The sequence below is a fragment of the Barbus barbus genome (assembly GCF_936440315.1).
Source record: "Barbus barbus genome assembly, chromosome: 13".
Classification (NCBI taxonomy): domain Eukaryota; kingdom Metazoa; phylum Chordata; class Actinopteri; order Cypriniformes; family Cyprinidae; genus Barbus; species Barbus barbus.
The window spans coordinates 18720001-18745877 of NC_136741.1; the positions used below are offsets into that span (position 1 = coordinate 18720001).

General features: G+C 35.3%; 2 protein-coding genes across 3 annotated transcripts in view; one reads left to right on the forward strand and one right to left on the reverse strand.

The window, feature by feature from the left end:
* dock7 (dedicator of cytokinesis 7) overlaps window positions 1-15273 on the forward strand; it is a 46584-nt gene extending 31311 nt beyond the window's left edge. The window contains exons 35-50 of one of the 2 annotated variants that reach the window (XM_079432584.1): window positions 1202-1255; window positions 2070-2166; window positions 2256-2390; window positions 2542-2694; window positions 3280-3438; window positions 3516-3616; window positions 4143-4335; window positions 4422-4565; window positions 5528-5659; window positions 12073-12207; window positions 12334-12423; window positions 12506-12742; window positions 13170-13313; window positions 13571-13677; window positions 14023-14190; window positions 14822-15273. In XM_079432584.1, the coding sequence (XP_079288710.1) occupies window positions 1202-1255; window positions 2070-2166; window positions 2256-2390; window positions 2542-2694; window positions 3280-3438; window positions 3516-3616; window positions 4143-4335; window positions 4422-4565; window positions 5528-5659; window positions 12073-12207; window positions 12334-12423; window positions 12506-12742; window positions 13170-13313; window positions 13571-13677; window positions 14023-14190; window positions 14822-14864 (2092 nt within the window). In that variant the 3' untranslated portion in view covers window positions 14865-15273. The remainder of the gene's footprint in view (window positions 1-1201; window positions 1256-2069; window positions 2167-2255; window positions 2391-2541; window positions 2695-3279; window positions 3439-3515; window positions 3617-4142; window positions 4336-4421; window positions 4566-5527; window positions 5660-12072; window positions 12208-12333; window positions 12424-12505; window positions 12743-13169; window positions 13314-13570; window positions 13678-14022; window positions 14191-14821) is intronic. The other variant, XM_079432585.1, reaches the window with a different exon arrangement.
* Window positions 14885-22183, reverse strand: LOC306879555 (ubiquitin carboxyl-terminal hydrolase 1-like). The gene is made up of 9 exons (XM_079432586.1): window positions 22046-22183; window positions 21516-21697; window positions 21307-21433; window positions 21017-21115; window positions 20571-20737; window positions 19778-20442; window positions 18232-18396; window positions 17931-18132; window positions 14885-16980 (listed from the first exon to the last, which is right to left on the reverse strand). The coding sequence occupies exons 2-9, from the start codon at window positions 21683-21685 to the stop codon at window positions 16236-16238; spliced, it is 2340 nt and encodes a 779-aa protein (XP_079288712.1). The 5' UTR covers window positions 21686-21697; window positions 22046-22183; the 3' UTR covers window positions 14885-16235.
* Window positions 22184-25877: the final 3694 nt, after the last annotated feature.

A 25877-nucleotide genomic window follows, 5' to 3' on the forward strand; every position in this document is an offset into this window, starting at 1 on the left:
TTATTTTCATCATATTCACATGACACAGAGCTGCTTAAAACCTTTTTCATGTAGTTTTCATGTTAAAGTCATGCATTTTGGAAATAAAATGAGGGGTGAAAAAGTTAAGGTAAAAAAAAAAAGTACCATTACAAAATATAACTTGAATATACTATAGAAAATAGTACTGACTTTGATATCATACTATTTGACTTTATATTTTAAATTCATTTTATATTTTTAATTGGCTTGTATGAAAAAAAATGCCTGTATGAAACCAATTAGCATATATAAATATTTTGCAGTTGTGTTAGAAGTGTGTAACACAACACAGTGAACGAGAATGCTTATGGATATTTTGTTTTGATGAGATTTTTTTCTGGTGTCACTTGATAGTATTTTTTCCGCAAAGAATTGCCTAGGTTATGTGCTATAGTGAAAGATTTTGTTTGTATTTATTATCGTAGTAAAAATCTTTTCCTTTAGTTAATCCAACTTAATATGTAGTGATTAAAGCATTTTGCTGCTGTTTTTCTGTAGTCCCTTTGCTGCTGTTTAGTTGTGGCCCCTCAGTTGAGAACCACTGGTCTTAATTCATTCAGTTATATTGAAACATTTTGCCAGTGGTAATTGTTTGATGTCATTGAATAACCTTCTATAATCACTTGGCTCCCTTTTCAAAAAGGACAAGTGTCTGGCAGTGGGGTGCTTCCGTTCATTCAACTCTTTTTCGAACAAATCCTATTCAGTGGGAATTCCATAGGGAATTCATATTAACATGGGCCCTTTTAAAATGCTACTCTAGCTCCTGGAGCCCCTGTGTGCAAACTGATTTTCAGTATTAAATTGCATTTAAAATAAAGCGGCAGAAAAAAAAGCATTGTATGGTTTACCTGTGGGTTCCAAATTGAATAAATTACTATACTAAATGCTTAAGTTTAATTTAGCATTTAGCTTTAAAAAAATAAAGTATCTTGGTGAGTAAAGCCTAATCACGGATTGCACAATGTATGTACACAGTGAACCTCCAGCTGTAGAGTTGCAGTTTAACAATACAGTATTATGCTACATTTTCAAAAACCTTTTAACAACAGACCACCCTCTCTGCTTCTAACAATAATCAGCCAAGACTGTGACAGGGCCATGGCTGTCTCCTTCCCTATAAAGAGTTATGATACAGTTGTTTGTGTGTGGCCTTTTTTGAATGAATCGTACCATACAGGTTTAAGGGAATCCCACTGCACAATGGGAGAAGCCAGGAGCCCTTCTTAGTTAGGTTTGTAAGCTCACTAGGATATGCTTACACATCTACAGTTCATGTGAATCGCTACACCTCTTTAAATTTATTAAGCCTAACTCAAACCTATCAAGATTAGGTTATAGAACTTAATTATTTAATATTTAGAAATTCGTTTTTAATATTTAAATATTCAGTACATTAAATATTTTATTTTATTTAATGTTTTTAAAGATTAAGTCTATGTAAGGGAAAGTTCAAGTATTTATTTCACAGATAAAAACTTTTTACGTTTTTATAATATTTATTTATATATTTTAAATTAAATAAATGGTTTTAATATTTAAACATTTATTATTATGATTATTATTATTACAATAAAATACAAAATTTAAGTCTGTAGGTTAAAAAAATGGTCTGTTCTTTACAGATTAGTACTTATTTGTTTATTTGGAAAGTTTAGTGCATTTATTATTAATAATAATAATAATTATTATAAAGTGTAAACATTAAGTCCATATAAGTACAATCAAAATCTATAATATATAGATTAGAGCTTATTTATTGTTTTTGTTATATGTTATGTTATATTATTTATTTTCAAAGCATAAAGATTAAGTCTATTTAAGTCAAAGTTTGGGTTAATATTATACAGATTTTACAACAAATGCTAGGACAAAAACTAAGCAGAAATGGATCAAAATATTTGGCTCTATATGCAGACGACAGCCGCCTTCTGTATACACTCACTTGAATGCTTGTGTGGAGATTGATGTGGCATTCAAGGATCCGTTTGCTGTTGTACTTGCCATATTGCACCACTCTAAACATTAATTTCCTCATTGTTTGTCAGGACCAGGGCTGAGCTGGAGCATGAAGCAATTATTGATGGCAACCTGGCAACTGAAGCTAATCTCATCATATTGGATACACTAGAAATTATAGTTCAGGTAATGATCTCAACTACTATCAATAACTCAATATTTTAATACAGAAGACATTTATTTGAACTATTATGGTTCCTCTATGTGCCATGTAGACCGTGTCAGTGACAGAGTCCAAAGAAAGCATTCTGGGAGGGGTTCTGAAAGTCCTGCTACACAACATGGCATGTAATCAAAGTGCCCTGTATTTGCAACACTGCTTCGCTACACAGAGAGCTCTCGTGTCAAAGGTGAGTGAACGCTGATCAGGTCAAAGAGCAGAATTTTCAGTTGAGTTTGTATTGACCAATTTAGCTCCAGCAGATCTATGCAATTTTGCTTGGTGATTGATCTCTTTACACGATCTCTTGTGACAGTGTCTAAGTCTTAATGTGTATTTAGTTTCCAGAGCTGCTGTTTGAGGAGGAGACCGAGCAGTGTGCTGACCTGTGTCTGCGGCTCCTGAGGAATTGTAGCAGTAGCATCAGCACCATCAGAGCCCATGCCAGCGCCTCCCTCTACCTCCTTATGAGACAGAACTTTGAGATTGGAAATGTGAGAAACATTTAAACACACTCTGTCATAATCACCATAAATAATAGTAGATTGCTTGTGCCCCTCAGTATTATATTACTTATTACAACACCATTCAAAGGTGTACACTAAAAACATACATTAATGTTGTGATATTAATAGAATTGAACTGATTTGTATTATAATATATTTTAAAATATAAGTTGTTATTGTGATGGGAAAGCAGAAATTTCAGTAGCCTGTCAAGAATGGTGATCAGTTTAATTAATAGTTAATCTGTTTAATTAATAAATAATTTCTTATTTTCAGCGTGTTGTTTCAAATTTTTTGAAATCCATTTATGCAAGATTATTAAAAAAAAAACTTTTATGAACCCACATTTTTGAACAGTAGTGTATATTTATAAAATATTATGTATGAGTACATTTTAATATTTATAAATAGATTATAAGTAGATATGTATATTAAATTAATTATTATAAATGTATAAGCTATATATTGTGTATATATACTATGTTTATTATTAAAAAAAAATTTAAACAGTATTTAGTCTCTGTTTATATGTGAAAAGCTTTATAATATGTTTGTTTGTTTTCTTTCCTGCAGAACTTTGCACGAGTGAAAATGCAGGTGACTATGTCTCTTTCGTCTCTGGTGGGTACATCCCAGAACTTCAATGAGGAGTTTCTGCGGCGTTCACTCAAGACCATCCTCACGTATGCAGAAGAGGACCTAGAGCTCAGAGAAACCACCTTTCCTGACCAGGTGAGGCTCATAAATCTGTTTCCACCAACTATTTGCTAATTCCTGACACAAAACACTGATTTTGACTCTGGTTTCAGGTTCAAGATCTGGTGTTTAACCTGCACATGATTCTTTCGGACACAGTAAAAATGAAGGAACATCAAGAAGATCCAGAGATGCTAATTGATCTGATGTACAGGTACTATTTTTGAAATAAAATGTCATAAATTTGACATACATTCTATTTATATTATTTATATATATTATTTATTAATAACTATCAACTGTTTTTGTAGTGACTTTTTTTTTTTTTTTTTTTTAATATACACTACAATTCCAAAGTTTAGTGTCAATATTTTTTTTAAAGAAATTAATACTTTTATTGAAGGACACAATAAATAATCTGTTTACAAGTAACATTAAAGATATTTATAATGTTACAAAATATTTCTGTTTCAAATAAATGTTTTTCTTCTGAACTTTCTTTTCATCAAGGAAATATATTGTGGTTTCCACAAAAATATTAAGCAGCACAACTTGTTTTTAACATTGATAATAATGAGACATGAGCACCAAATTAGCATGTGATAGAATGATCATGTGAAGACTTGATTAATGAAGAAAATTCTGCTTCACATGAACACAATTTATTTATTTAATATTAATTTTTTTGTTGTCATATTTACTGTATTTATGAAGACAAATGTGTCCTTTCTGTTATGTAGAATTGCTAAGGGCTACCAGACATCCCCGGATCTACGACTGACCTGGCTGCAAAATATGGCTGGGAAGCACTCAGAGAGGAATAATCATGCAGAGGCAGCTCAATGCTTGGTACACAGTGCCGCCCTGGTGGCTGAGTACCTCAGCATGCTGGAGGATCGCAAGTACCTGCCTGTGGGCTGTGTCACCTTTCAGGTTCCTGCCGCACCCTGTGACAGATAATGTGTCGGTCATTTACTTTTTAATTATAATATATTCATGAGATCTTTCTCACTCTACAGAACATTTCCTCTAATGTGCTGGAAGAATCTGCGGTGTCAGATGACGTGGTGTCACCAGACGAGGAGGGCATCTGCTCTGGGAAGTACTTCACAGAGGCAGGCTTAGTTGGGTTGCTGGAACAGGCTGCAGCCTCCTTTTCTATGGTGCGTTATTTACTATGTGGTTTAAAAGACCTCTACTTTATTACTGTGACTTGGCTGCATTCTGTTTGTTTTAAAGGGATAGTTCTCCCAAAAATACTCAACTTCAGGCTGTCCAATATGTGGATGAGTTTGTTTCATATTTGAAGAAATTTAGCATCACTTGCTCACCAATAGATCCTGTTGCAGTGAATGGGTGCCGTCAGAATGAGTTGAAACAGCTGGTAAAAAACGTCACAATAATCCATGATTAATCGACACGACTAATTGTCAGTTCATCAATTAATCTTGTGAAGTGAAAATCTGTTTGTATTAAACAAATTCATTAAGACCTTTCACACTTCAAACCGTTGCTTCAAAAAGTCCTCCATCCATAATATTGCTTTCTCCACTGAAAAAAGTTGTCAAGAGAGAAATGTGCACAGATCAAACTGCATTTACAAGTAAAAACAATCCAGAACAGTTCTAAACAAACAAATATGTTGGTGGATTTTGATGTGAGAGGACCACGGGGGATTCCCTTCACTGGAGGAAGCGTTATTTTGGATTGTGGACTCGTATTTTGGCCAGAAGCAACAGTTTAAAGTTAAGATGCCTTAATGATGGATTTATTTCTTACAGACATGCTTTTTCCCCCACTTTTCAAGACATTAACTGATGGACTGGAGTCAATCACTTGTGGATTATTGTGATGTTTTTAACAGCTGTTTGGATTCTCATTTTGATGGCACCCATTGAATGTAGAGGATCCATTGGTGAGCAAGTGAAGCTAAATTTCTCCAAATTTGCTCCAGTTAAGAAACAAACTCAATTAATTATTTATTCATTTAAATACTCAGAGTATATACAGTATTGTTCAAAATAAAAATATTAATTTCAGGAAACTGACATGCAGTCATTTAACTGTATTGCTTCATATTGTTTTATACCGGTCATGAGCCATTCTTATCGTTATTTGTCTCCAGGCTGGTATGTACGAAGCAGTTAACGAAGTCTACAAGGTGCTCATCCCTATTCATGAGGCCAGCAGGGATGCCAAGAAATTAGCCACTATTCATGGTAAACTTCAGGAAGCCTTTGGCAAAATTGTACACCAGGTAAATGCTTATATTAAAGGTGTAGTTATTAATCTTTTGCATCCTAAAATAAATGCGCTGTTTAGCCTCTTCATGCTGTATAAGACTACAGGACTTTGTATTATTGCCCTAGTAGCACAAAGCAACAACCTGTCAGATGTCTAACTTGGCAACATTTTGCTTGTGTATACACATCGACGTGATTTATGTGGGACACGTGAAAGAGACTTTGCATTATCAAGACTGCGTTTATCTCTTTTACATCAGAGTGACTGTGAGGTTCTGTGGATGTGAGCTTTATTTAGTGAGATTTCCTGGGCATCATGAATAGTATTCACGATAACTATATTTGTGGCTACTACACCAACACGCAGTCTGTTTATAATGCCTGTGTACTAAATGTTCAAGTTCTTTACAGTCTGATGGATTCTGATAGATTTTTTTAATATAGAAATGCAAGTATCATTTTATTAACATTTTGTCAATGTTTTATCATTCATTAGCTAGAAACCCAGCCAAAAATTGTTATGAAAGTGATTCCAACAATATTGTTCCTCTGTCACGTTATCATTTTAGTTGTGGTTTGGACTCCTCTATGCTCTTTGGATTAGACTGATTATTAAAACTTTATACTTCTAGTCCTTGGTGTAAACGGGCCTTATATCTTGCTCATGCGTAGCATTGAGCAACTAGTTTCGCAGCATTAATGTTATTGATATTATTGATTCCTGAAATTGAGTGACTGGTTGAGGAGAAGGGTGTTGTAACTTTTGAGAGCAGCCAGAGTTGACGTTTACATATGCTGAAAGAGGTGACCAGAATATCATAGAAACATAGGGGTGACCTTTATGACCTGGGCTAGTAAGCAACCACAACCGCAATGCAACAAACACCTGTATAGAAACTTCCTGGCAACAACCCAGAACACCTTAGTATAATGCAACAAGCAAACACATGTAATTTCTTTTTCTTGAAAAATTGTAATTATAGTTACTTTATATTATTGCATGCAGTATATGAGAATAAAAAGTCTTGCAGGGTGAATATAGTCTTAACAAATAGACTACAGTTCAGTGTTGTTGTTTTTTGTTTCTTTCCGAATTTGAATATGAACTGCAGCCAAACTTTTTAACAGTAGTGTATGGATTTTCAGAAACAAGTTTTTCCCCATTGTGCTTTGCAGTCAGTGAAGGGGGTGATTGTGACCTGTGTATGTTGATTTGTGCTGTATTCTCTCTGTTATACAGAGCACAGGCTGGGAGGTAGGTGCTGCACTTCATGGTTAATGCTTGGCCCATACGTGCAAGCTGTGGGCATTTATCATGATTCTCTTTGCTGTGAATTTGACCCATTAACCTTTTTATGGACGTTTTCATTTCTTCGTCCATCCCTCCATCTCTCTTTCCGTGGGACTGCTGTCAATGGTGTGTGGGCAGCAGCATCCCTCTTCCTTGTCTCATCTTCCTCTCTCTCTCCCTTTTCTTTCTTGAGAAACAATAATGTTAACATTGTCATTTTTGACAGGCCATGCATGGGAGCCACTGTGACACTAATGACAGATTTATTCATGAATGCGTCATTTCACTCCCTCATCCTTCTCTGTCACACTGTTTCATCAGTACTGCCATCTATGTCTTCTTATCATGTCTCAAAAGCACAGGGTTCGATTTATGTGAGACATGTGGAAACCTTGAAGGACTGGTTGGCTCAAAAATGAACGTCTAAACATGTTTTACTCACCCTCATGTCGTTCCAAATGTGTAGGACTTTCCTTGTTCTATGGGAAATATAAGAAAATATTTCCAATATATATGACTGGAATCTGGATCATTGAGTCAGTTTAACTTAAAAAAAACGAATGAATCAGATTCGTAAACAAGTCATGTACATTGTGATCTGGATCAAGTCATTGCAAAGATCAGCCTCAAAATAACAGTGACACTTTTAATACGCTTTTTCTTGTTTTGTTTTTTGACAGCAACGGTCCTCATTTATTTTCATTATAGAGTGCAACAGTCGGGTTCTGGAAGTACAGTCCCAGTGATTTTTCTCCATAGGAGAATTGATTTTTAATGATAACTTACTGTGAGCTCAGAGGTTGCTAATGGATGGCATATGCTTTTGTTAAAGTCATAAGTTCACACTATTTCAACATTTTTTAACAGCTGAATTTCTGGTAAAAAAACAAACAAGCAATTCGAATGACATAAGAGTCAGCCTCCCTGTGCTCTCAAAATAATTAAATATTCATACTGTGCATATATGTGCATATTTTGCAGTAAACTTTTTCTATAATTAACAACTTTAAATGAATAAATTTATATTTCTGCATTTTTAATTTTGTTGCCATTTGCAATTCTTCTTGGGATTATAGTTATTTTCTTCGTAAGTACAAAAACTTGGACCTTTGTGGTTTTGTCCAATTTTCAATATATATATATTTTTTTACTTTAAATTAAAATGTGAAATTTTCATCTTGCAGTTGGTAATCACTATTAAATCACTATGGGGAAAAAATTTATGTGAAAATACTTCTGGAGCCAAGGTTTGCTGAAACAGAGTACTAACAGAGTACTATTGGGCTTTATCTATTTATAAACTTTTTGTGTTCCACGGAAGAAAGAAGATCCTACAGGTTTGGAATGACATGAGTGTGAGTAAACAATGATAGCATTTATTAATTATGGAATCTATATACAAAATCAGCTGACAATTGAATAAGGTCCAGATGCTGTTTTGGAGATAATGCAGAATTTTTTATTTTTTGGTAAACTATGCTTGTTTCTCCTCTAAAGGGATATCATGGTGAGCATTGTTTCAAAACATTTACATTCAAAGTTCTGTCCAACTGACCTTGCCTTTATATGAATTATTTCATTGCAAACTAAATCGACCCCTGAGTTCTCATTTACACCAATTTGTTTGTATACTAGTATTAATCTCACCTTATTGATTTATTGCATGGCAACGACTCAACAAAATCTTCATATTTGACACTTATTGCAGCATTACACCGTCTCTCAACTGTCCATTTAATAAAGACCCTTAATGCACTTTTCTCTGCCTGCTTCTTCATTGCATGCTTATTTTTGAGTTTTAATCTTTTTGTGTTTGTGTGGGATTTTTTTCTTTAAGTATTGATTTATGGTAGTATTGCTGTTTGTTTTGTGTGTGTTTTGTTAGTCTTTCAAAGAGTTTCTTGGTTTCCTGATTAAAATGTTCTGTTCTCTCCTTTTTTATTTCCCTGGTTGCTGACCCCTCCTCTTCCCACTTTAATTATTGTGTCTTGTGGTAAGTTCATAGTCCGAGGGTTTATTTCCGTGACTTGACTGAAAAAACATTTGTAATGAACCAGAGAGGGGCTGAACCATCTCAGACACCTTGTAACCTGGCCCACACACAATCTGAACTTCATAGATTTCCACAGAACTGGAATGTTCATCATTCACAGTTTTATGCATCTTTTATTCATTACTATTTATTTATACAGTGTTTTGAGTCATTTGAATATGCTTACTTAACTTTAATGCTCTGTTTAACTAGTTTTCCATTTAGGCTATTATATTTAATGTGTTCCTTCACTTATGATAGATTTGATATATGGCACAAATTAAGAGAATTATTATGGAAAATATTTCATGTAGAATATTTGTTTGACATTGTTAGCATTATTAGCATCTAAATTAGGGCTGTATGGTTGGTCTGTTCTGGTTCAGCCTTTATCTGCACCTGATTAATACTTCACTTCCTGTGCACAGACATGTTCCCGGGTCTGTACATATATACCCCCACTCTTTTTTTCTTACTGTGCCTCTATGGCCTACCCTGTTACTCCAGCACATACTAATTTTCTCTGACATCTATTTCTATTGACATAAGTGTTTCAGTTTGACGTTCTGTATTAGGCTACAGCATGTTTACTTTCTCACAAGGAGCTTGCTACTTATGTTCCATTCTTTCTCTTATTTGGAGTACAGTTGTTCACTTACTCTTTAAGGGCATCGGGTTGTCTCTGGTCTTCTTCCTGTTATGTCGTCCTTTGCTAATACGGTTTACAAAGAAAGTTCCCACTTTGTTCAGAACCGCTTCTTGCACCACTGTCCTCAAGCTTGGCTCAAACTCAAACTATATTCAGATTTTGTGTCTCGTGGAGATGCTCACTTTCTTCTTTTTTATGGCTAATAATAATGCTAATATATACCATTTTTAAAAAGTTGTGGTTTTGAAATAAGCTCAGCAAGCCTGTATTTAATCAATCAAAATAAAAATAAAAAACCCACAGTAATATTGTGAAATTACAATTTAAGATGACCGTTTTCTATTTTATTGGGGTCATGATGTGGATTTTTAAAATGATTTTAATATGTTCCTTGAGGTTTACTTATGTTAATAAAGTTTTGTTTTGCACAAAAAAAAGTGCTTATTTTCATCCCTCATTCTGACCTCTAAAACGACCTGTTTCAAGGGGCGGGTCCTTTTAAGGCTTGTCAGGAATCAGGCACTGTTATGATTGGCTAACATCATTGCATAGGAAACAGTACCAACGCCCCCTCGCTAATGCATGTGTGTTTTGACAACATAAAAAAAAAAAACAAACGGTCATTTCCAGACAAAGCATTATGTATGAAATCATTTACTTACAGTTTGTGATATTACAACAAATGTTTCTTTGCGAACTGTCCATGACACTGTGCCTCGTTTACAAAAAATACTCAGACACGATCCGGGATGCCATGTAAAAATAAAGTAATTGTTCGTTACGCTGGGATCCTTCTGATACCTGTACAAAGATGCAAACAAGCGGTTTAAACCATATGCGTTAAAGCGAACGTTCTTTCACTCCATTTGTCCTATTGACGACAGACTCAAACACGTGGACCGTGTCAGAAAGCGAACGCTTATCTGTATACTGTATCCAGTGTAGACAAGATAGCGGCAGTGATTTGTAATTTCTATTTGCTTCTGACGCAACACGATACTTGCATTCAGCATGATCAAGTGTCAAGCCGTTAAGCGACTGAACGCCAGTGGGTGGGGCCTATCATGAGAAGATTTTTATTTAATTTTTTCATTGATATGTTTATTATTGAAATGTTGTTGTTATATGCATGTGTTAATTTTATTTAATTTCTTTATTTTCTTAAATATGTGGGTAGATAGTATTTATAGAGTTGTAACTTTTTAGTTTTAGTTACTTTTTCTTATTTGTAAGTCGCTTTGGACAAAAGCGTCTGCTAAATGACAAAAGTAAAAAAGTAAAGAGTGTAAAGACCATCGACTCTACCGTGCGACTCCACCGGGCAGGGACACCGGCAAGGGATAGTAGTAGCTTTTTATTTAATTTTTTCATTGATATGTTTATTATTGAAATGTTGTTGTTATATGCATGTGTTAATTTTATTTAATTTCTTTATTTTCTTAAATATGTGGGTAGATAGTATTTATAGAGTTGTAACTTTTTAGTTTTAGTTACTTTTTCTTATTTGTAAGTCGCTTTGGACAAAAGCGTCTGCTAAATGACAAAAGTAAGTAAGTAAAGTAAAGATGACTATTCGTCAAAGCCTTGCTCTGGGTGATGTCATCTTGCATCTCAGATCCAAAACAAGACGATTTTGGAGCTTGATTAAATAAATGCTTTGTTTATAATGAGGACGTTTTAAGCTACGAAACTTGCAGAATGTTTTAATAGTACAAAGACCTCTTATATGCCAAAAGATCAAGTCATGACCCCTTTAAAATATTTTTAAATATACTTTACTTTTCAGCAGCCATTACTCCAGTCTTCAGTGTCACATGGTCTTTTTAAAAATTATTTTAATATGCTGATTTGCTGCTCAAGAAACATTTTTTATTAGTATCAAATTAACGTTGAAAACGGTTAAGATGCTTAATGTTTGTGGAATTTCTTACAAGAACAACATTTCTTATAAAGTTTTTAAGTATTCATTTCTTTCAATGAAAAACTTAGACTTTTGAATGGTAGTGTAACGTTGATAAACTATATAGAAATTTGTAATAATAATAAATGAAATCAAAGTTTTTGCTGCTCTTTTTTAGAGGTTGTGTCAAATATCCTCATATGGTAGATGTTAGTATTATAATAATGATACTGTATTAGTAGTGTCTGTGTTTTGCTGTATTTCACCGTTATATAATTGCATCACTATTGCCAGTGTTGAATGCAGGTTATTTATGTAAACATGTACCAGACAATGTTTACATTGCTGCTTTCACTTGATAACTTACTTCCAAGAGAAAATGTTGTGTTCGCCTCATTGCACTTTACCTTTCTTTATGAGTAACTGTTTTAAAGTGTAAACCCATGACATATGTCAAACGAGTACCAATGGGATTTGTTTCCGTGTTATCTGGTGTTTTTAAATGGCAGCTTTAATTAACAGCACATTAGTAATTAACACATTTGTTTGTTTCAGGATGGAAAGCGGATGTTTGGCACCTATTTCAGAGTTGGTTTTTATGGTTCTAAACTTGGTGACTTGGATGAGCAGGAGTTTGTCTACAAAGAGCCAGCCATCACCAAGCTGGCAGAAATCTCACATCGGCTTGAGGTACAAAACTGTTTGCATTTTCTGTTTCATGTTTTATTAGATAAGCAATTTGGAAGTAGTTTTTTTTTTTTTTTGTAGTACACATACATAACCTCTCTTGATTTGTTCATTTTGTCTTAATTCCAGAGTTTCTATGGTGAAAGATTTGGTGAGGACCAAATGGAAGTCATTAAAGATTCCAATCCAGTTGACAAGTGTAAATTGGACCCAAATAAGGTGCGTTGAAAATTTGTGCTCCGTTTTAAGAACAATAAACGACAATACTTTGCATTGAGAATAACATTACTTTCCAATGCAGGCCTTCATTCAGATCACGTACGTTGAACCATATTTTGACACTTATGAAATGAAGGACCGCATCACGTACTTCGATAAGAACTACAACCTGCGCCGCTTCGTCTACTGCACGCCTTTCACACTCGATGGAAGAGCTCATGGTGACTTGCACGAACAGTTTAAACGAAAGACCATTCTCACTACCTCCCACGCTTTCCCCTACATCAAGACCCGCATCAACATCATCCATAAAGAGGAGGTAACTTAAACACGCATGCATTGTGAAAGCTTCTATAGGTATTCATGCTAGATGAAAATTACATGAAAAGTATCAAGATCACTTAAATAGCTAACGGAATATGAGTGTAGTTTTACATTTAATACCATGGTACACCATAGTAATGTCCAGTGTTATTTTAGTATTAGTTATGTACAATTATAGTCTTTATTTTTTTTTTTTTTTAGTATTTTGAATTTTTTTATATAGTTGTAGTAATTTTGTGCTTTTCTCTTTTTTTCTATGTAGCTTTTTTTTTCAGTTTTAGTCATTAGTAATTTAGGTTTTATAAATATCAATACTTCAGCAAATATATATTATTTGACTTTAGCTTCCAGTTAACAAAAACATTTTTTAATAGTTTGTAAGGTTAAGGGAAAATATTCATATATTACTATTTGCTTTTCAGATAATTTCCACGCCTATTGAAGTAGCCATTGAGGACATGCAGAAGAAGACACAGGAGCTGGCTTTTGCCACTCATCAAGACCCATCTGATGCCAAAATGTTACAGATGGTTCTGCAGGGGTCTGTCGGCACCACTGTTAACCAGGTGACTAGTTGAGCCTATTCTTCACTTAATACATATGCAATATCACTGTTGTTATCTTCTGGATTAATTTGAGCAACTTGATGACACAGTAACAGTACATATAACATTTGGAAATTCAGCCTCCAGAATGTGTAATATACACACACACACACACACACACACATATACATATACACACACACATTTTTGTGTCATTGGTGAAATGATTAAATAATTTGAATGATTATAACCGATGTATGTATTGTATTTCTCTATAGGGCCCTCTTGAGGTGGCCCAGGTGTTTCTGTCTGAGATCCCAAGTGATCCTAAACTCTACAGGCACCATAATAAACTACGACTGTGCTTCAAAGACTTCACCAAGAGGTTTGATTCCAGATGCTCTCACACTACATTAACATGGACTCCAGTAGTCCAACTACTAAACCTAGTGACATTTTACATCACATTTATAATGAAGGATTACTATATGTATACAGGTCAACTGTTATCCCAAAAAGAATTGGATTATTGCAGTTCATGTAAATGTTGATTTTGTATGGTTGCATGACAAGTTATTTTAACTGTTAAATGATAATAATACAGTGGTCAGTAATACAATGAGAACTTTGAAATGCCTGTATGGAAAATTCCACACATTACCAAAATGTCCATAGGGTGAATGGACTTCCCTTCAAGAGACTTTAATGCAACCTTCAATAACTCCCCTAGATGTGAAGATGCCCTTCGCAAAAATAAAAGTCTGATTGGTCCAGACCAGAAAGAGTATCAGAGGGAGCTGGAGAGGAACTACCACAGACTGAAAGAAGCTCTGCAGCCTCTCATTAACAGGAAGATCCCACAACTCTACAAACCTGTATTACAGGTCAACTCGCACAGGTCAGACAATTAAAATTGTCAAAAGCTGTTAAGAATGTCCTGTATACGTCACCTTGCACCCAATAAGCCAGATTACTGCAGCAAATTGGTTTACCAAACTACATTTGAATGAATGATGGTGGGAGTTTCCCCTTAAGCCTTAATATTTTAATGAAAAGGCCATTAATATTAATACATCAAGCCAAATGCTTCACTGTAAAGTACACAACGATTGCTGAGTTTGTTTCATATGAAAGCAAAATTGTGATTTAAATTGTACCACAAATATTGCAGAATGCATAGAAATTCCATCATTGAATCAAATTGAATTGAGGCCTACTACAGTCAGGAAATGAGCCTTCATAGCCTGGTCTATTTAGTGAAGTATGTCAACAGCAAATGTATGATTAGTTAGTTACTCATAACGGATGACACATGGATAATGTGTTACATAATTGTCCAAAAAGGTGTGGGTGTTTTAAATATACTTCATTTCTTTTTCTGTTTTAACAAGCAGCAAAAGGACAGCTTGAGAAGGTAGTCAAGTTGTTGGCGAGCATATTTTTAAAATAGTTTGCTGACCATTAAAGTTTTGTTTCCTCCAAAATGTTTTACTCCTTTTATAACATTAAAGTTTTTCTTTTTCTTTCAGAGACTCTTTTAGCAGAATGAGCCTTCGCAAGCTAGACGTGTGAAGATTTGAAGAAATAAAAAGAACAAATGCAATTTTATTTATTTGTATATATCAATCCTCCTCACAATATCAGTGTTTCTGCCATATAGTAAAAAGAGATAAGTGTTAAGACGTTTGGTACATCATTCCAATTTTGTATTACTTTACAAAATGGCCTGTTACATGATCACAAGAACTGATGATGAATTTAGCATACAATGTGTCAACCTGTATTCTGTTATTGTGTGCACTTTTTAATTTTTTTTTTACTTCATCCCAGTGCATTTTTAATATTTACGGTACAATTTAAGAGTTTATTTAATCCTTACAGAAAAAGCAAAAAAGGCGATTTTTTTTTTTTTCAGCATTATGTAGTTTTATGTACCTTTTGTTTACTTTAAATATTTTACTAAATAAATACTCTAATAATCATTCCAGTGTGTTGTTAAAGAAACTGCACCGGCCAAGAAAAAAAAAAAAGAAACTGCACCGAAAGACTTCTTTTATATGTTGGTATTTTAATGTGGCAAATAAGAATCTACATAAGCAGATAATAGAAATATATTTACATTTTCCCTGCCTCAAATATACAAGAGAACGTAAGAGATTCTCATGAATTGTTTTATTTATTGCTCAGAGATCTTGGTGTATAGCAGGGTCTATTCACAACATGGGAAAGAAAAGCTTCTTAGACTGGACTGAGGTATGGCTGATAAACCTAGAAAAATAGGTCACTTTATCCCTGTGGTCATTTATAGGCAAATTATACACTGTACTTTCGAGGTTGCCCACCTTTCAAACTAAATTTGATTCTCTGTGTGCAAATAGTCTGCAGCGGGGAACAAAACACATTGCCTGTGCTTTCTAGTATGAAAAAAAAAAAAGGGATTGAAGAGACTAATGTGAAATCTGCTTTGGGTTTTTAAGCTATTAATAATACCCTTTCAAAACAGGGACATCGCAAATGTGAATTCATACTCGAGTCAAACTCAAACAAGCAAGAATTGATCTTTTAAAACAATATAAAATTTCAGTGCACAAGAAATCATTTTGTGCTGTTCACTAAAGCTTCTATGGAATGCTTGAAAGTATAGGAAAACTGTCACATGCACTACAATAAGTGCCAAGGTGCGTTTGCATGAGGGTCACTGAAAAGCAGATGACATGGACTAACTGAACAAGATGGAGTAAAGTACAGAAACAAAACAAAAAAAGTGGCAACAAATGTCATTGCCTTGAAAGATTCACATAGGCTTTTAACGGACACTTGTTACACAAACGTATATATCGACTTTTAAACAATACCGACTTGCTTTTCCAGTTGCCTGCAAACGTACTTTCATAGTCCACGTCTTACCAGTAAAACTTCGTAACTGAGTCCCATCGGCTGTTTTTACTGAGAGACTCTCTTGTAGAAGAGCAGGTAAGGTGTAGAGGTGGAGCATGTCTCGGGGGAACAGGCTCTGAGGAAGTCCTCTTCTTCAAAGAGTCTCACTTCGGAGTCATCAAACAGCATCCACTTTCCCTCAAAGTCCAAAAGGTTTCGCAGGGCGAGGTCAAAACTCACCTGGGTCCCATTGCCCATAGCATCAACTCCCTCTTGCTCGGTCTCTTTCTTCCCTGTGTTCTGAAGCAAAGAACCGGCAGAACGACTGGCCGAGTCGGAAGCCTTCTCTGGATTAGTTTGATTGCTGTTGCTGAGCTCATAACTGGTGACGCTTCTCTGTCCTCCTAAAAGCCCAACACCCTCGGAGGACCTCTTGCTTCCTGGTTTGCTGGACATGTTTGTTGTCGTGCTGACTCTGGCCACATTTCGCCCCCTTCCAGGCAAGCTGAAAGACACCTCACCATCATCGTACTCTGTTTGAGGTACCTCCTCTTTCGTGTCTTCCTCTCGGTCTTGATCTTCATCCTGAGACTGAAGCCTGAGAGTGGTGCAATGGAGATTCATCATGCGGATGTAAGTGATGTAGTGACCGCTGCTGATGGTTACTCCACTGTGCATGACCACGGCGAACAGCTCGTAGTGATGGCTCTGGTCTGGAGAATCAGGCTGAGTGCACCACTCATGCAGGGAAAGCTTGAGAGGGGTCTGCAGGGGAGTATTCACCTTGGAAAGGCCAGCATAAGGATCCATCCTAAAGATCGAGGAAGATTGTACCAACTTCTTAATGTGCATTGGTAACTTCAAGACTGAATAAAATATTTTGTCTCAAGCTGCCATTTCTGACCTTTTCTCTTGTGTGAAATAAAGGTGGGGAATAAAAATCGGTTTCAAGTTGCCAACTTTGGCCTAGTTGGCAGGCACACACATTTTAGTTTTTCTTCTTTTAAGAAATACTAAATCCTGAACATTTTTACCCTTATTTCTCTGAGTCTTAATGTGTACTATATATTTTTTCCTGCTGTAATAAAAAATGGAAACAGACTCGTGGCTTCCATAGTTGAAAGATAGGAACTAAGTAGAGCTGCGGGATTAATCATTAAAAGATTGAGATTTCGATTCTAAAGGATGATTCATCCATTAAATCTTTGAAAAAGTCTTACCAGAACATTCAAATCTGCGTTTGCACTGCCACTGAGCACATGCATGTTTAGGTAAGAAACAGCTTCACAGTCTTTTCAATAAAGTATTACTTGTGTTTAACAATCATTCATATCACAGAAATAATGGGATGAAAGTTTATAGCTCAAATATAATTACTGATGTCTATGATAGCGATCAAAATCGAGCAAATCACCTTTTGAAAGCAATCTTTGTCGATTACATTGTTTTGCCACTAGGTGGGGACAAGTTAATTTTATTTATCGAATTATTAATTCTAGAGCTTAGTTCAAAAACGTAAAAAAAATTTATTAAGTGTTTATTTAATATATATAGTGTTTATTGCATTTATTGTGTGTACTTTTTTTTTTTAACTGCAGCAATTAATATTTTGTCACAGCCTCTAGTAAATTACACATTATTTTTATTAAGTTCAGAATCATGATCGCTATTTGAGACAAAAAAAAAAAAATTGTGATTCTCAATTTATCCAGAATCGTGCAGCTCTAGAACTAAGCATTAAAATCTATAGAGGATACATACTCAGAGCCATTGGCAGCAAAGCATTTCAGGTGGATTGTGATGACTTCTGGTGTTTTGTCAAACAGAAGACTTCTCTCAGCTTCTGTGTAGTGATGACAGGTCTCACAGAAATATTTGTCTTCACCCATAATCCGCTCCACAGATGCAAATTGAGATATGGCCCACTTTAGAGTTTTCAGCTCAGGCTTGGGATCTGGAGAAACTGAAAAATGAGGATACAGTTATAAAATAATCTAACCAGCATCCGAGAGTGTTGAATGATCACAAGCAGAGATGGATTCCACACTGTCAATGTACTCACTCTGAGAACTGTCAGAGTCAGAGCCGTTGTCCTTCTCTTGCACAGGTACGCTGATGTCTTGAAAGTCCTCTCTCCGTTCTGTGAAACACTCACATTCCAGGCAGCGTGTCCGCAGCACCAGCTGACCCTGGAACATCCACTTCAGCACATCCAGGCCTGATTGCTCTAATTACAAAATACAGGCAAATTCTTTAGTTATTGACATTATTGATCCTAAATTAACAGAGCCTCACACATGACATGGAAGAATATAGATATATTTTTATTTATTGTGGTCACAAATTAAGTGTAAATTTGTTCACTTATTTTAGTAAATTGTGGCTATGTTGTACTAATCTGTTCCATTGTTTTTAATTAAATCAATGTGGCTGCGATATACTAAACCGAGAGAGTGAATTAGGGTGTGTGGGAACAAATTCTTAGTTCGTGGCTATAATAAATATAATAAAAAAATTATTAAAATGATTAAAGCTAGATGTTTCATTGCAGCTCTTCATACAAGTTCATTTTTATAATATCTCAGTTTATACCTTTTTAATATATATATTTTATAATTATTTATTTTCCCATTTACCATAATTGACAATCTCAGTTCCAAAATATACATATGATCAATTTGGCCAGTTAATAGTACACATCTTGTATTTTCAAATATTATGTAAAATAATACAGTACATTTATTTGCAATCATTTAATTGTAGAATATCTGCATTATTAAAATAATTATAGAAAAATGGCTAGAAGATTTGGGGCCTGTACCATGAAGCTGGATTAGCTGGCTAGCCCGGTAAGTTTCAGTTTAGTTTAGCACCAATTCTGGGTTTTATGTACCATGAAAGTGGCTTGGCTTTTAGCTGCGTTCATTGCCATAGTAACTTACACTCCACAGCTAACCTGCTCCGGGGCAGGTTATGTTCGAGTTTGAGATCTCAAACCGAAATTGGACCAATCTGATGTGAGCAAAGTGACATGTCTGACACAAAAAGAAGTCACTTCCCCAGTTATTTTATATGATTTATACTATTATTAAAGCAATTTTAGTTTAACAGTTATTATAAATCATTTTAAATGAATGTTAATATATACAGATCACATGTAATATAAGTTGTAGAATCAATAGATAATGCTTTAAAAATGACTGTGACATGTTCGAGTCTGTATCACTGTATTTTTCCAAATATATAAACTAACTGCACTGATAAAGCAAGATCATTTGTTTTATTTGTCCTCTTTCATGAACTTTTTTTCATTGTAAATGCATTTAAATTAATCATATTCTTCAATCTCTTAACCTTTAGCAAAACCTTTAACCAAGGCTCGTGATTGGCTGTTTGCCAGTGATGTCACATTCATGTGCACGTGCTCCACAAACTCGGGATCAAAGCCTGAGTTGACTAAGAAAGTTGATGATCAGCATCATGGTACTAATAAAGCTGGATTGGAGTGGCTTGGTTTTGTCAACTTGAAACTAATCCTGTAACTCTGAATTTGTTCATCTACCATCATGGTACAGGCCCCTGGTCACAGTTTTGTGAAAAATATTTACCTTTATTCTTTTCCAGACTCTGTTTAACTTCTTGAGTTCTACTCTCATTCTCTGAGGTATCCTTCTCCAGCTTCTCTTGGACACTACAATCTGATTTCTCCTTGGTCTCCCCTCTCCCTCCTACATATGAAGTAATTCGTCCCATGCTACGGAACTTTGAGAAGATGCTAGGCTGCTTCCCAGATGGCTTCAACCAGCCCAGCTTCCCTCTCCTGGTCCTCTTGCCCACCTCTTTTGGTGGAGTGTCATTCTTCTCCTCCTCTGTAGTGCTCCCTCTGTCCTTCTCTTGCTCTTTTTCCTCTTGGTCCTCAGTTACATTCCTCTGATCAGAACTCTCTGTGGTTAAGCTGCTGGAGGACTTTCGTTTTGAACGGGTCATTGGCACGTTTTCCTCATTTTTCTTTGATTTGCTTTGAGATTTTGGCTTTTTCTTAGCATTGCCTGCTTCTGTGTCGCTCTTCCTCTTTCCACTCAACTGGCCATCAGAGCTCCCATCATCCTTGTGGTTAGACTCCCCCATTCCATTGCACATTGTGCTGTCCGTCTGGTTGTTCGTTTGCTCTTTTTTGATATTGTCACAGGCCTCCTGGATGTTAGCAAGGATGCACTGCAGCACCTCCTGTGCATCATGCTGCAAGTAACCCTCATACATTGGATTAAGCTGCCTGCAATGGAGAAATCAAACAGGTTTGTTTGGAAACTCATTAAAGCCAAGGCGATAGTGAGAAAAACTCTTGAGAGGTTTAAATGTCTTTTCAGTGTTGCTGAATGATGCTCTGGCCCACAGCATTACCGGAGCGTGTTAAGCAGCTTGCGAGGTGATGTGGAAAGCTCTTCGTCACTGTATTTTTCGGGGTTAAGCAGAAAGCTGGATTGCAGCTGTTCCACAGAAGAGAAGAGGCTGTGGAAACTACCCAGCAGCTCCATGGGAATTGGTAGGGTGTTCTCACGAGTGTCCCCCTGATAACAAAAACATAATGCAATCAATTATAGTAAAGGCAACAATTTCAACGTGACAAACTATTCTGTACATTTATTCAATTAGAAGCAAAACTTTAGAATGTATTTTTCCCTAAATTGAAGCTATTAGTACTGAGATATATATATATATATATATATATATATATATATATATATATATATATATATATATATATATATATATATATATATATATATATATATATGAGCATAATCAAGACAAAGGAAAACGTTTTTTAAAAGATGAAATTTACCAACCTCATTTTTGGCACCATCTTCTTGCTGTTTGTCTTTCAGCTTAGCCAACTGACACAAAGATTTGATGGCCTCTTTAAAACCAGGACAGTAATATAAGACCTAAAATTTGTAAGGGTAAAAGGTTTTGATGAGTGGGATCCAAACTACTGTAATGCAATATACACACACATATACATATATATATTGAGATTAATTCATTGAGTTTACATAGTAGAAAAAATTTCAACCTGTGGTGTCCTGCCTGTGTGTCATGAATAATACATGATTAGTGCGTAAACTAAACAGTATACCTGAAGGATGCTGTTCAGATAGCAGGTGTTCCCCAAATTATTAAGCCCAACGAAGGGGACCAGGCTCTCACGCTTCTCACAAGTGAGAGGAGATGAAGGGCAAGGCATTGGCACAACCTGGTCATGACTTAAGAGAGAACAATTAGGAAAAATTAATATGGTATTTTCCGTCTGTATTAGATAGATAGCCTAATAACAACATCCCATACTTAGTAGTCTCTTCTTGTTCTGCAGTGCTGTTGTCTTCTGCCGGGGCCTCTGAGAAGTCCAGGGCTCGTTTGGTGTCCTTCTTCTGGAAGAACTTTAAAGAGAGTTTGCTCTTCTTCACAGGACTGACAACTGCAGCCACCACTCCACCTTCAATATGCAGTCCAGGCATTTTAACTGTTTACTGCAGAAGATGAAAAAGAAACCAAAGCAAGTGTCACAAACCGCGGGAAAGCCTTAGCTGTGATGTGCCCTAGAAAGTAATAGAAGCGTTTTCTGCTAAGAATATGACTTTAACGATCAACTTTTAATTAAATATAATCGATTAATGTTAAATATTTGCGTCAAATGATCTATAGACTCTTAGTTTGATCATTTTTGATTCATATACATGAAGACACATAGATAGCAGTGTGGCTAACTGAGTAAGTTAGCCGCCCTAGCCCACACAACATGCACGTTCATTTTCAGCAAGAGTAATGTTACTTCTGAGTTACGTAATAAAAAATAAAACTACATTTAATGGTCTTACCTAAGGAATCTTATTATGCGCGCGTTACATTTTCTCAAAATACAATCCCAAATACGCGGTTTCGTTTTGAATATATACAAACTTGACAACCGCGTCTGTAGAACTTGGCGCTTTTTCCACGACTGAGGCTCCTCCGCTAAAGCCTGAACAAAAGGAGATGGTCGAATAAATTGTGTGAAATTAAAGAAGGACCACTGCCGCGAACTGTATGATTAAATACGTATTTTTAAGAAAATGTTTTTCAAAACCATGAATAAAAGCAAATATTATTTTGCAGGCATAATTTTGCACAACTACGTCTTCTGACCCCAACTGCCATTTTAAACCGATCTGAGATCAGTGATTGTCGAATCTGGATCAGTGTAAAATAAGGAGGTTCCTGTCTGGACGATGGAACAAGTGGAAGTTTAGATGGTAATTTTCTTATAAATAAATCGATTCTTTGGTTAGAATATTTAAGTGCTTTTTTCTTTTATTTCCCCCCCAAAATATCATAACGGCATGTCTTTAAAGTTGACTCAAAATATTGATTAATACTTAAAACGACGCTGGACGAGAACGAGGAATTTTATGTTGTTTAAGACGCAGTTATTTGTGATGTCACATTTACAAACGTTAGTGCAAGAAACTGCAACATAACTCTTAGCCAAAACATAAAAAAGAATAAAAAAAATTAATTCCAGCTTTTTATTCTAAAATAATACGAAAATAAATAAATATTACAAAAACACTTGTTTCATATAGGTTTTTATTATATTATTATTATTAAATGTACAAAAAGTATTTCTTATCTTTCACCAGTAGATGGACATCAAGAACAGTTCATGAGCAACTGGGACATTCAGTCACCAACCATCATCATCAAGCGTGCCTATAGTCCTGCTCCTGGAGGGCCACTGTCCTGCAGAGTTCATCTCCAACCCCATTTCATCACACCTGAAACAGCTAATCAAGGTCTTAATAGGCATATTAGAAACTTCCAGACAGATGTAATGAGTCAATAAGCTAAATTCTGCAGGACAGTGGCCCTCTAGGACCGAGTTTAGACACCCAGATCTATATCTACTTTATTTCTTTCTCTCATATTCAAGGCCTAGTTTAATATACATTTTTTTCATACAACTTTTATTTTTTATATGAAATACATTGGGAAGTGTAACAAATGTAACATTTAAGTTGAATATAAGAGGTCAAACTACTGCATGCATAACAATGATAAAAGAAAAGGCTGTATGGAGTGTAGCAGATTACACAACTGGAAACATCTGTCACTGCAGTGGAATGTCATTTCACCTGCCTGCCCATGTACATATTATACAGAGGCATCTAATCTGCAGAGGAGGCTGATCTCAAACCACTCAAATCATATCAGCATCTGCTGATCATTTGGATCCACTTACTTTGAACATTATTTTATTTTGTGAGTGTGTGTGAATGCACCTTTTATGAAGGGGAGACTGAGGCTAGTTGTTAACAAGGCTATATATCAGTAACCACGCTAAAATGTCAATTGTGGTTGAACTGTGTTTTTAGGACAAGAATATTTGCAGTTGAGGCAAGGAGTCACATGTGTTTAATATCTTGTATTTTTGTGCATAAAATTAAATGGCATTAATTAATTTATAATTTTGACTATAATTATCATAATGCTATATAATGTTACTTTTATTTGTAATAAAAAATTATTATTATTTGCATTATTTGTTTGGCCAAAACAATGGCTTGACCTTTTTGTATGTTTGTTACATTTTATGTCTTTACTGTAGCTTATTTATTGGTGTTTAATCCATTTAAATTTACAAACAGAAACTACCTCAAAACATTTATGCAACTAGCAACTAGCCTAGTCTCCCCCATAAGCCAAATATAAACTTTTGTATTACTATACTTATATCTGAATGTAGATAGAAACCTGAGGAAAGACACCCCTTTTCATTCCCCTACAGTGTTAACCGTGAATCCTTGTAGAACGCAGTCACTGTCAGAGGAAAAACAGCTTTGGGAAGAAGCTTTTGAGTCTGGAAATGTGGAGAAATAGACCAGCGCGCTCTCAAAGAATGAGAGGCATGTCCTGCACTCTTTTTAGCCCCAGCTGAGCTGTGTGCTGTTTTTTAAATCACTTTACCATTCTAAACCTCAGTGTCAGTGACACACAATACACACCAGCTCACACACACACACAGTGGCGTGCACAGACCTCCGGAGGGGCAGGGGCGATATGGCGTTACAAGGGCACAATCGCGGACTGGGGGGTGAGAGTTCCCCCTCGGCTAGGGGGCATCATGATTCTTTGTCATGTTGGTTTTTCTATTTTGCAAGCTGTTTGAGCATTACAGCCAAACTAATTTCCCTATTATAAAGACAGCCTTTCAAGGTAACAAAATATAAAAAAGTATGGCAGATATTTAGGCCAAAGTGGGTGAAGATAATAATCTTTGTCATTATTTTATCTTTGTTATTAAAAAATGAGAACAAAGATACAAATTACAAATAAAATAAACCGTGTACAAAAGGTGTATTTAGCAGGAGCATTCAAGAAACTGAATGAACAAATATAAAAATAAAACACTATATGGATTGATTCCTATTAAAGAAACTGTATCAAAGTTTTTCAGTCAAGAGTAATGAGTGATTTTTCTCTTTGTGTTTGGTGTTTTATTAACATTAAAGGAATAATTCACCCAAGAATTAAAATAGGGGCCATAGAGGAACCTTTTTGTCAAAATGGTTCCATAAAGAACCTTTAACATCTGAAGAACCTTTCTGTTTCACAAAAGGTTCTTTGTGGTGAAAGAAGGTTCTTCAGATTATAAAAAGGTAAGCAAGAGATGGTTCTTTAAAGAACCTTTAACTGAATGGTTCTTTGTGGAAACAAAAATGGTTCTTCCATGGCATCGCTTGAAGAACCTTTTGAAGCACCTTTATTTTTAAGAGTGTACTGTCAAAGTCAATGTGGACCAGCAACTGTATGGTTACCCTCATTCTTCAAAATATCTTCTTACTGATGTGAATGTATGTGGCACTGTGCAGTATATTGATACGGCGGAGCCAGAACTGCAGCTGATAGAATGTGTGCTGTAGCAAGATACAACAATATTTCTTCAAAAGCAGATTGTGGAGACATTTTTATCAGGGCTGCTGCTGGCCAAATGGGTGCTCTAAGCAGGATTTTATTGTTGTGCCCCCTCCCTCAAATATTATGGAAGCAAAAAACAAAACAAAAACAAAAAAACCTACCATAGGGGTCAAAATAGAACTTTAATAAAATATAAAAGTAAATAAATAAATTGTAATTAAATTGTATTATTTACAAATTACAATTGTAGCTCTATACAGTTATCTATGTCAGTAAAACAGTTGTCTGATTGATTTTATGGTCTCAAGCATTCAGAAAACACACAAAAGAAAATTAAGCAGTTTTATTACGAAAACCATGGTTATTTTTTGTAAGGGTTGTGATGTCCACATGTGTTTTTGTTGAAGAAATTAAGAGGCTGTGTCATCTATTGCAAAAAGGTGGCCAAAAATGAAAGATTAAGTGGATATATTAAATGTTTGGTCAATAGCCTATTGGTGTCTATTTATTTATTCAACATTACATGTTATTAGAAATGCCTGTAAAGGGAGCAAAAGGCCTGGTCACTGCTGCTGTTACACTTAGCCTATTAAACAAGGACTTGATCGTCCTGTAAGTGTAACAGCAGCAATGACCAGGCCTTTGGCTCCCTTTGCAGGCATTTGTAATAACACGTAATGTTGAAAAAATAAATAAATAAATAGACACCATCACAAAATTTGTAATGGTTTTACTGGTTATAATGGGACTTGTATT

Bases quoted from the DNA above. Each gene is read 5' to 3' on its own strand.
- LOC306879555 (XM_079432586.1), bottom strand. From the start codon at position 21,685: ATGCCTGGACTGCATATTGAAGGTGGAGTGGTGGCTGCAGTTGTCAGT. The intron at 20,738-21,016 runs GTTGGTAAATTT...TTTTGTTATCAG, and splicing joins AAGATGGTGCCAAAAATGAG to GGGGACACTCGTGAGAACAC. The intron at 18,397-19,777 runs GTAAATATTTTT...TTTTGTAATTAG, and splicing joins GAGTCTGGAAAAGAATAAAG to AGCAATCAGGCCTGGATGTG.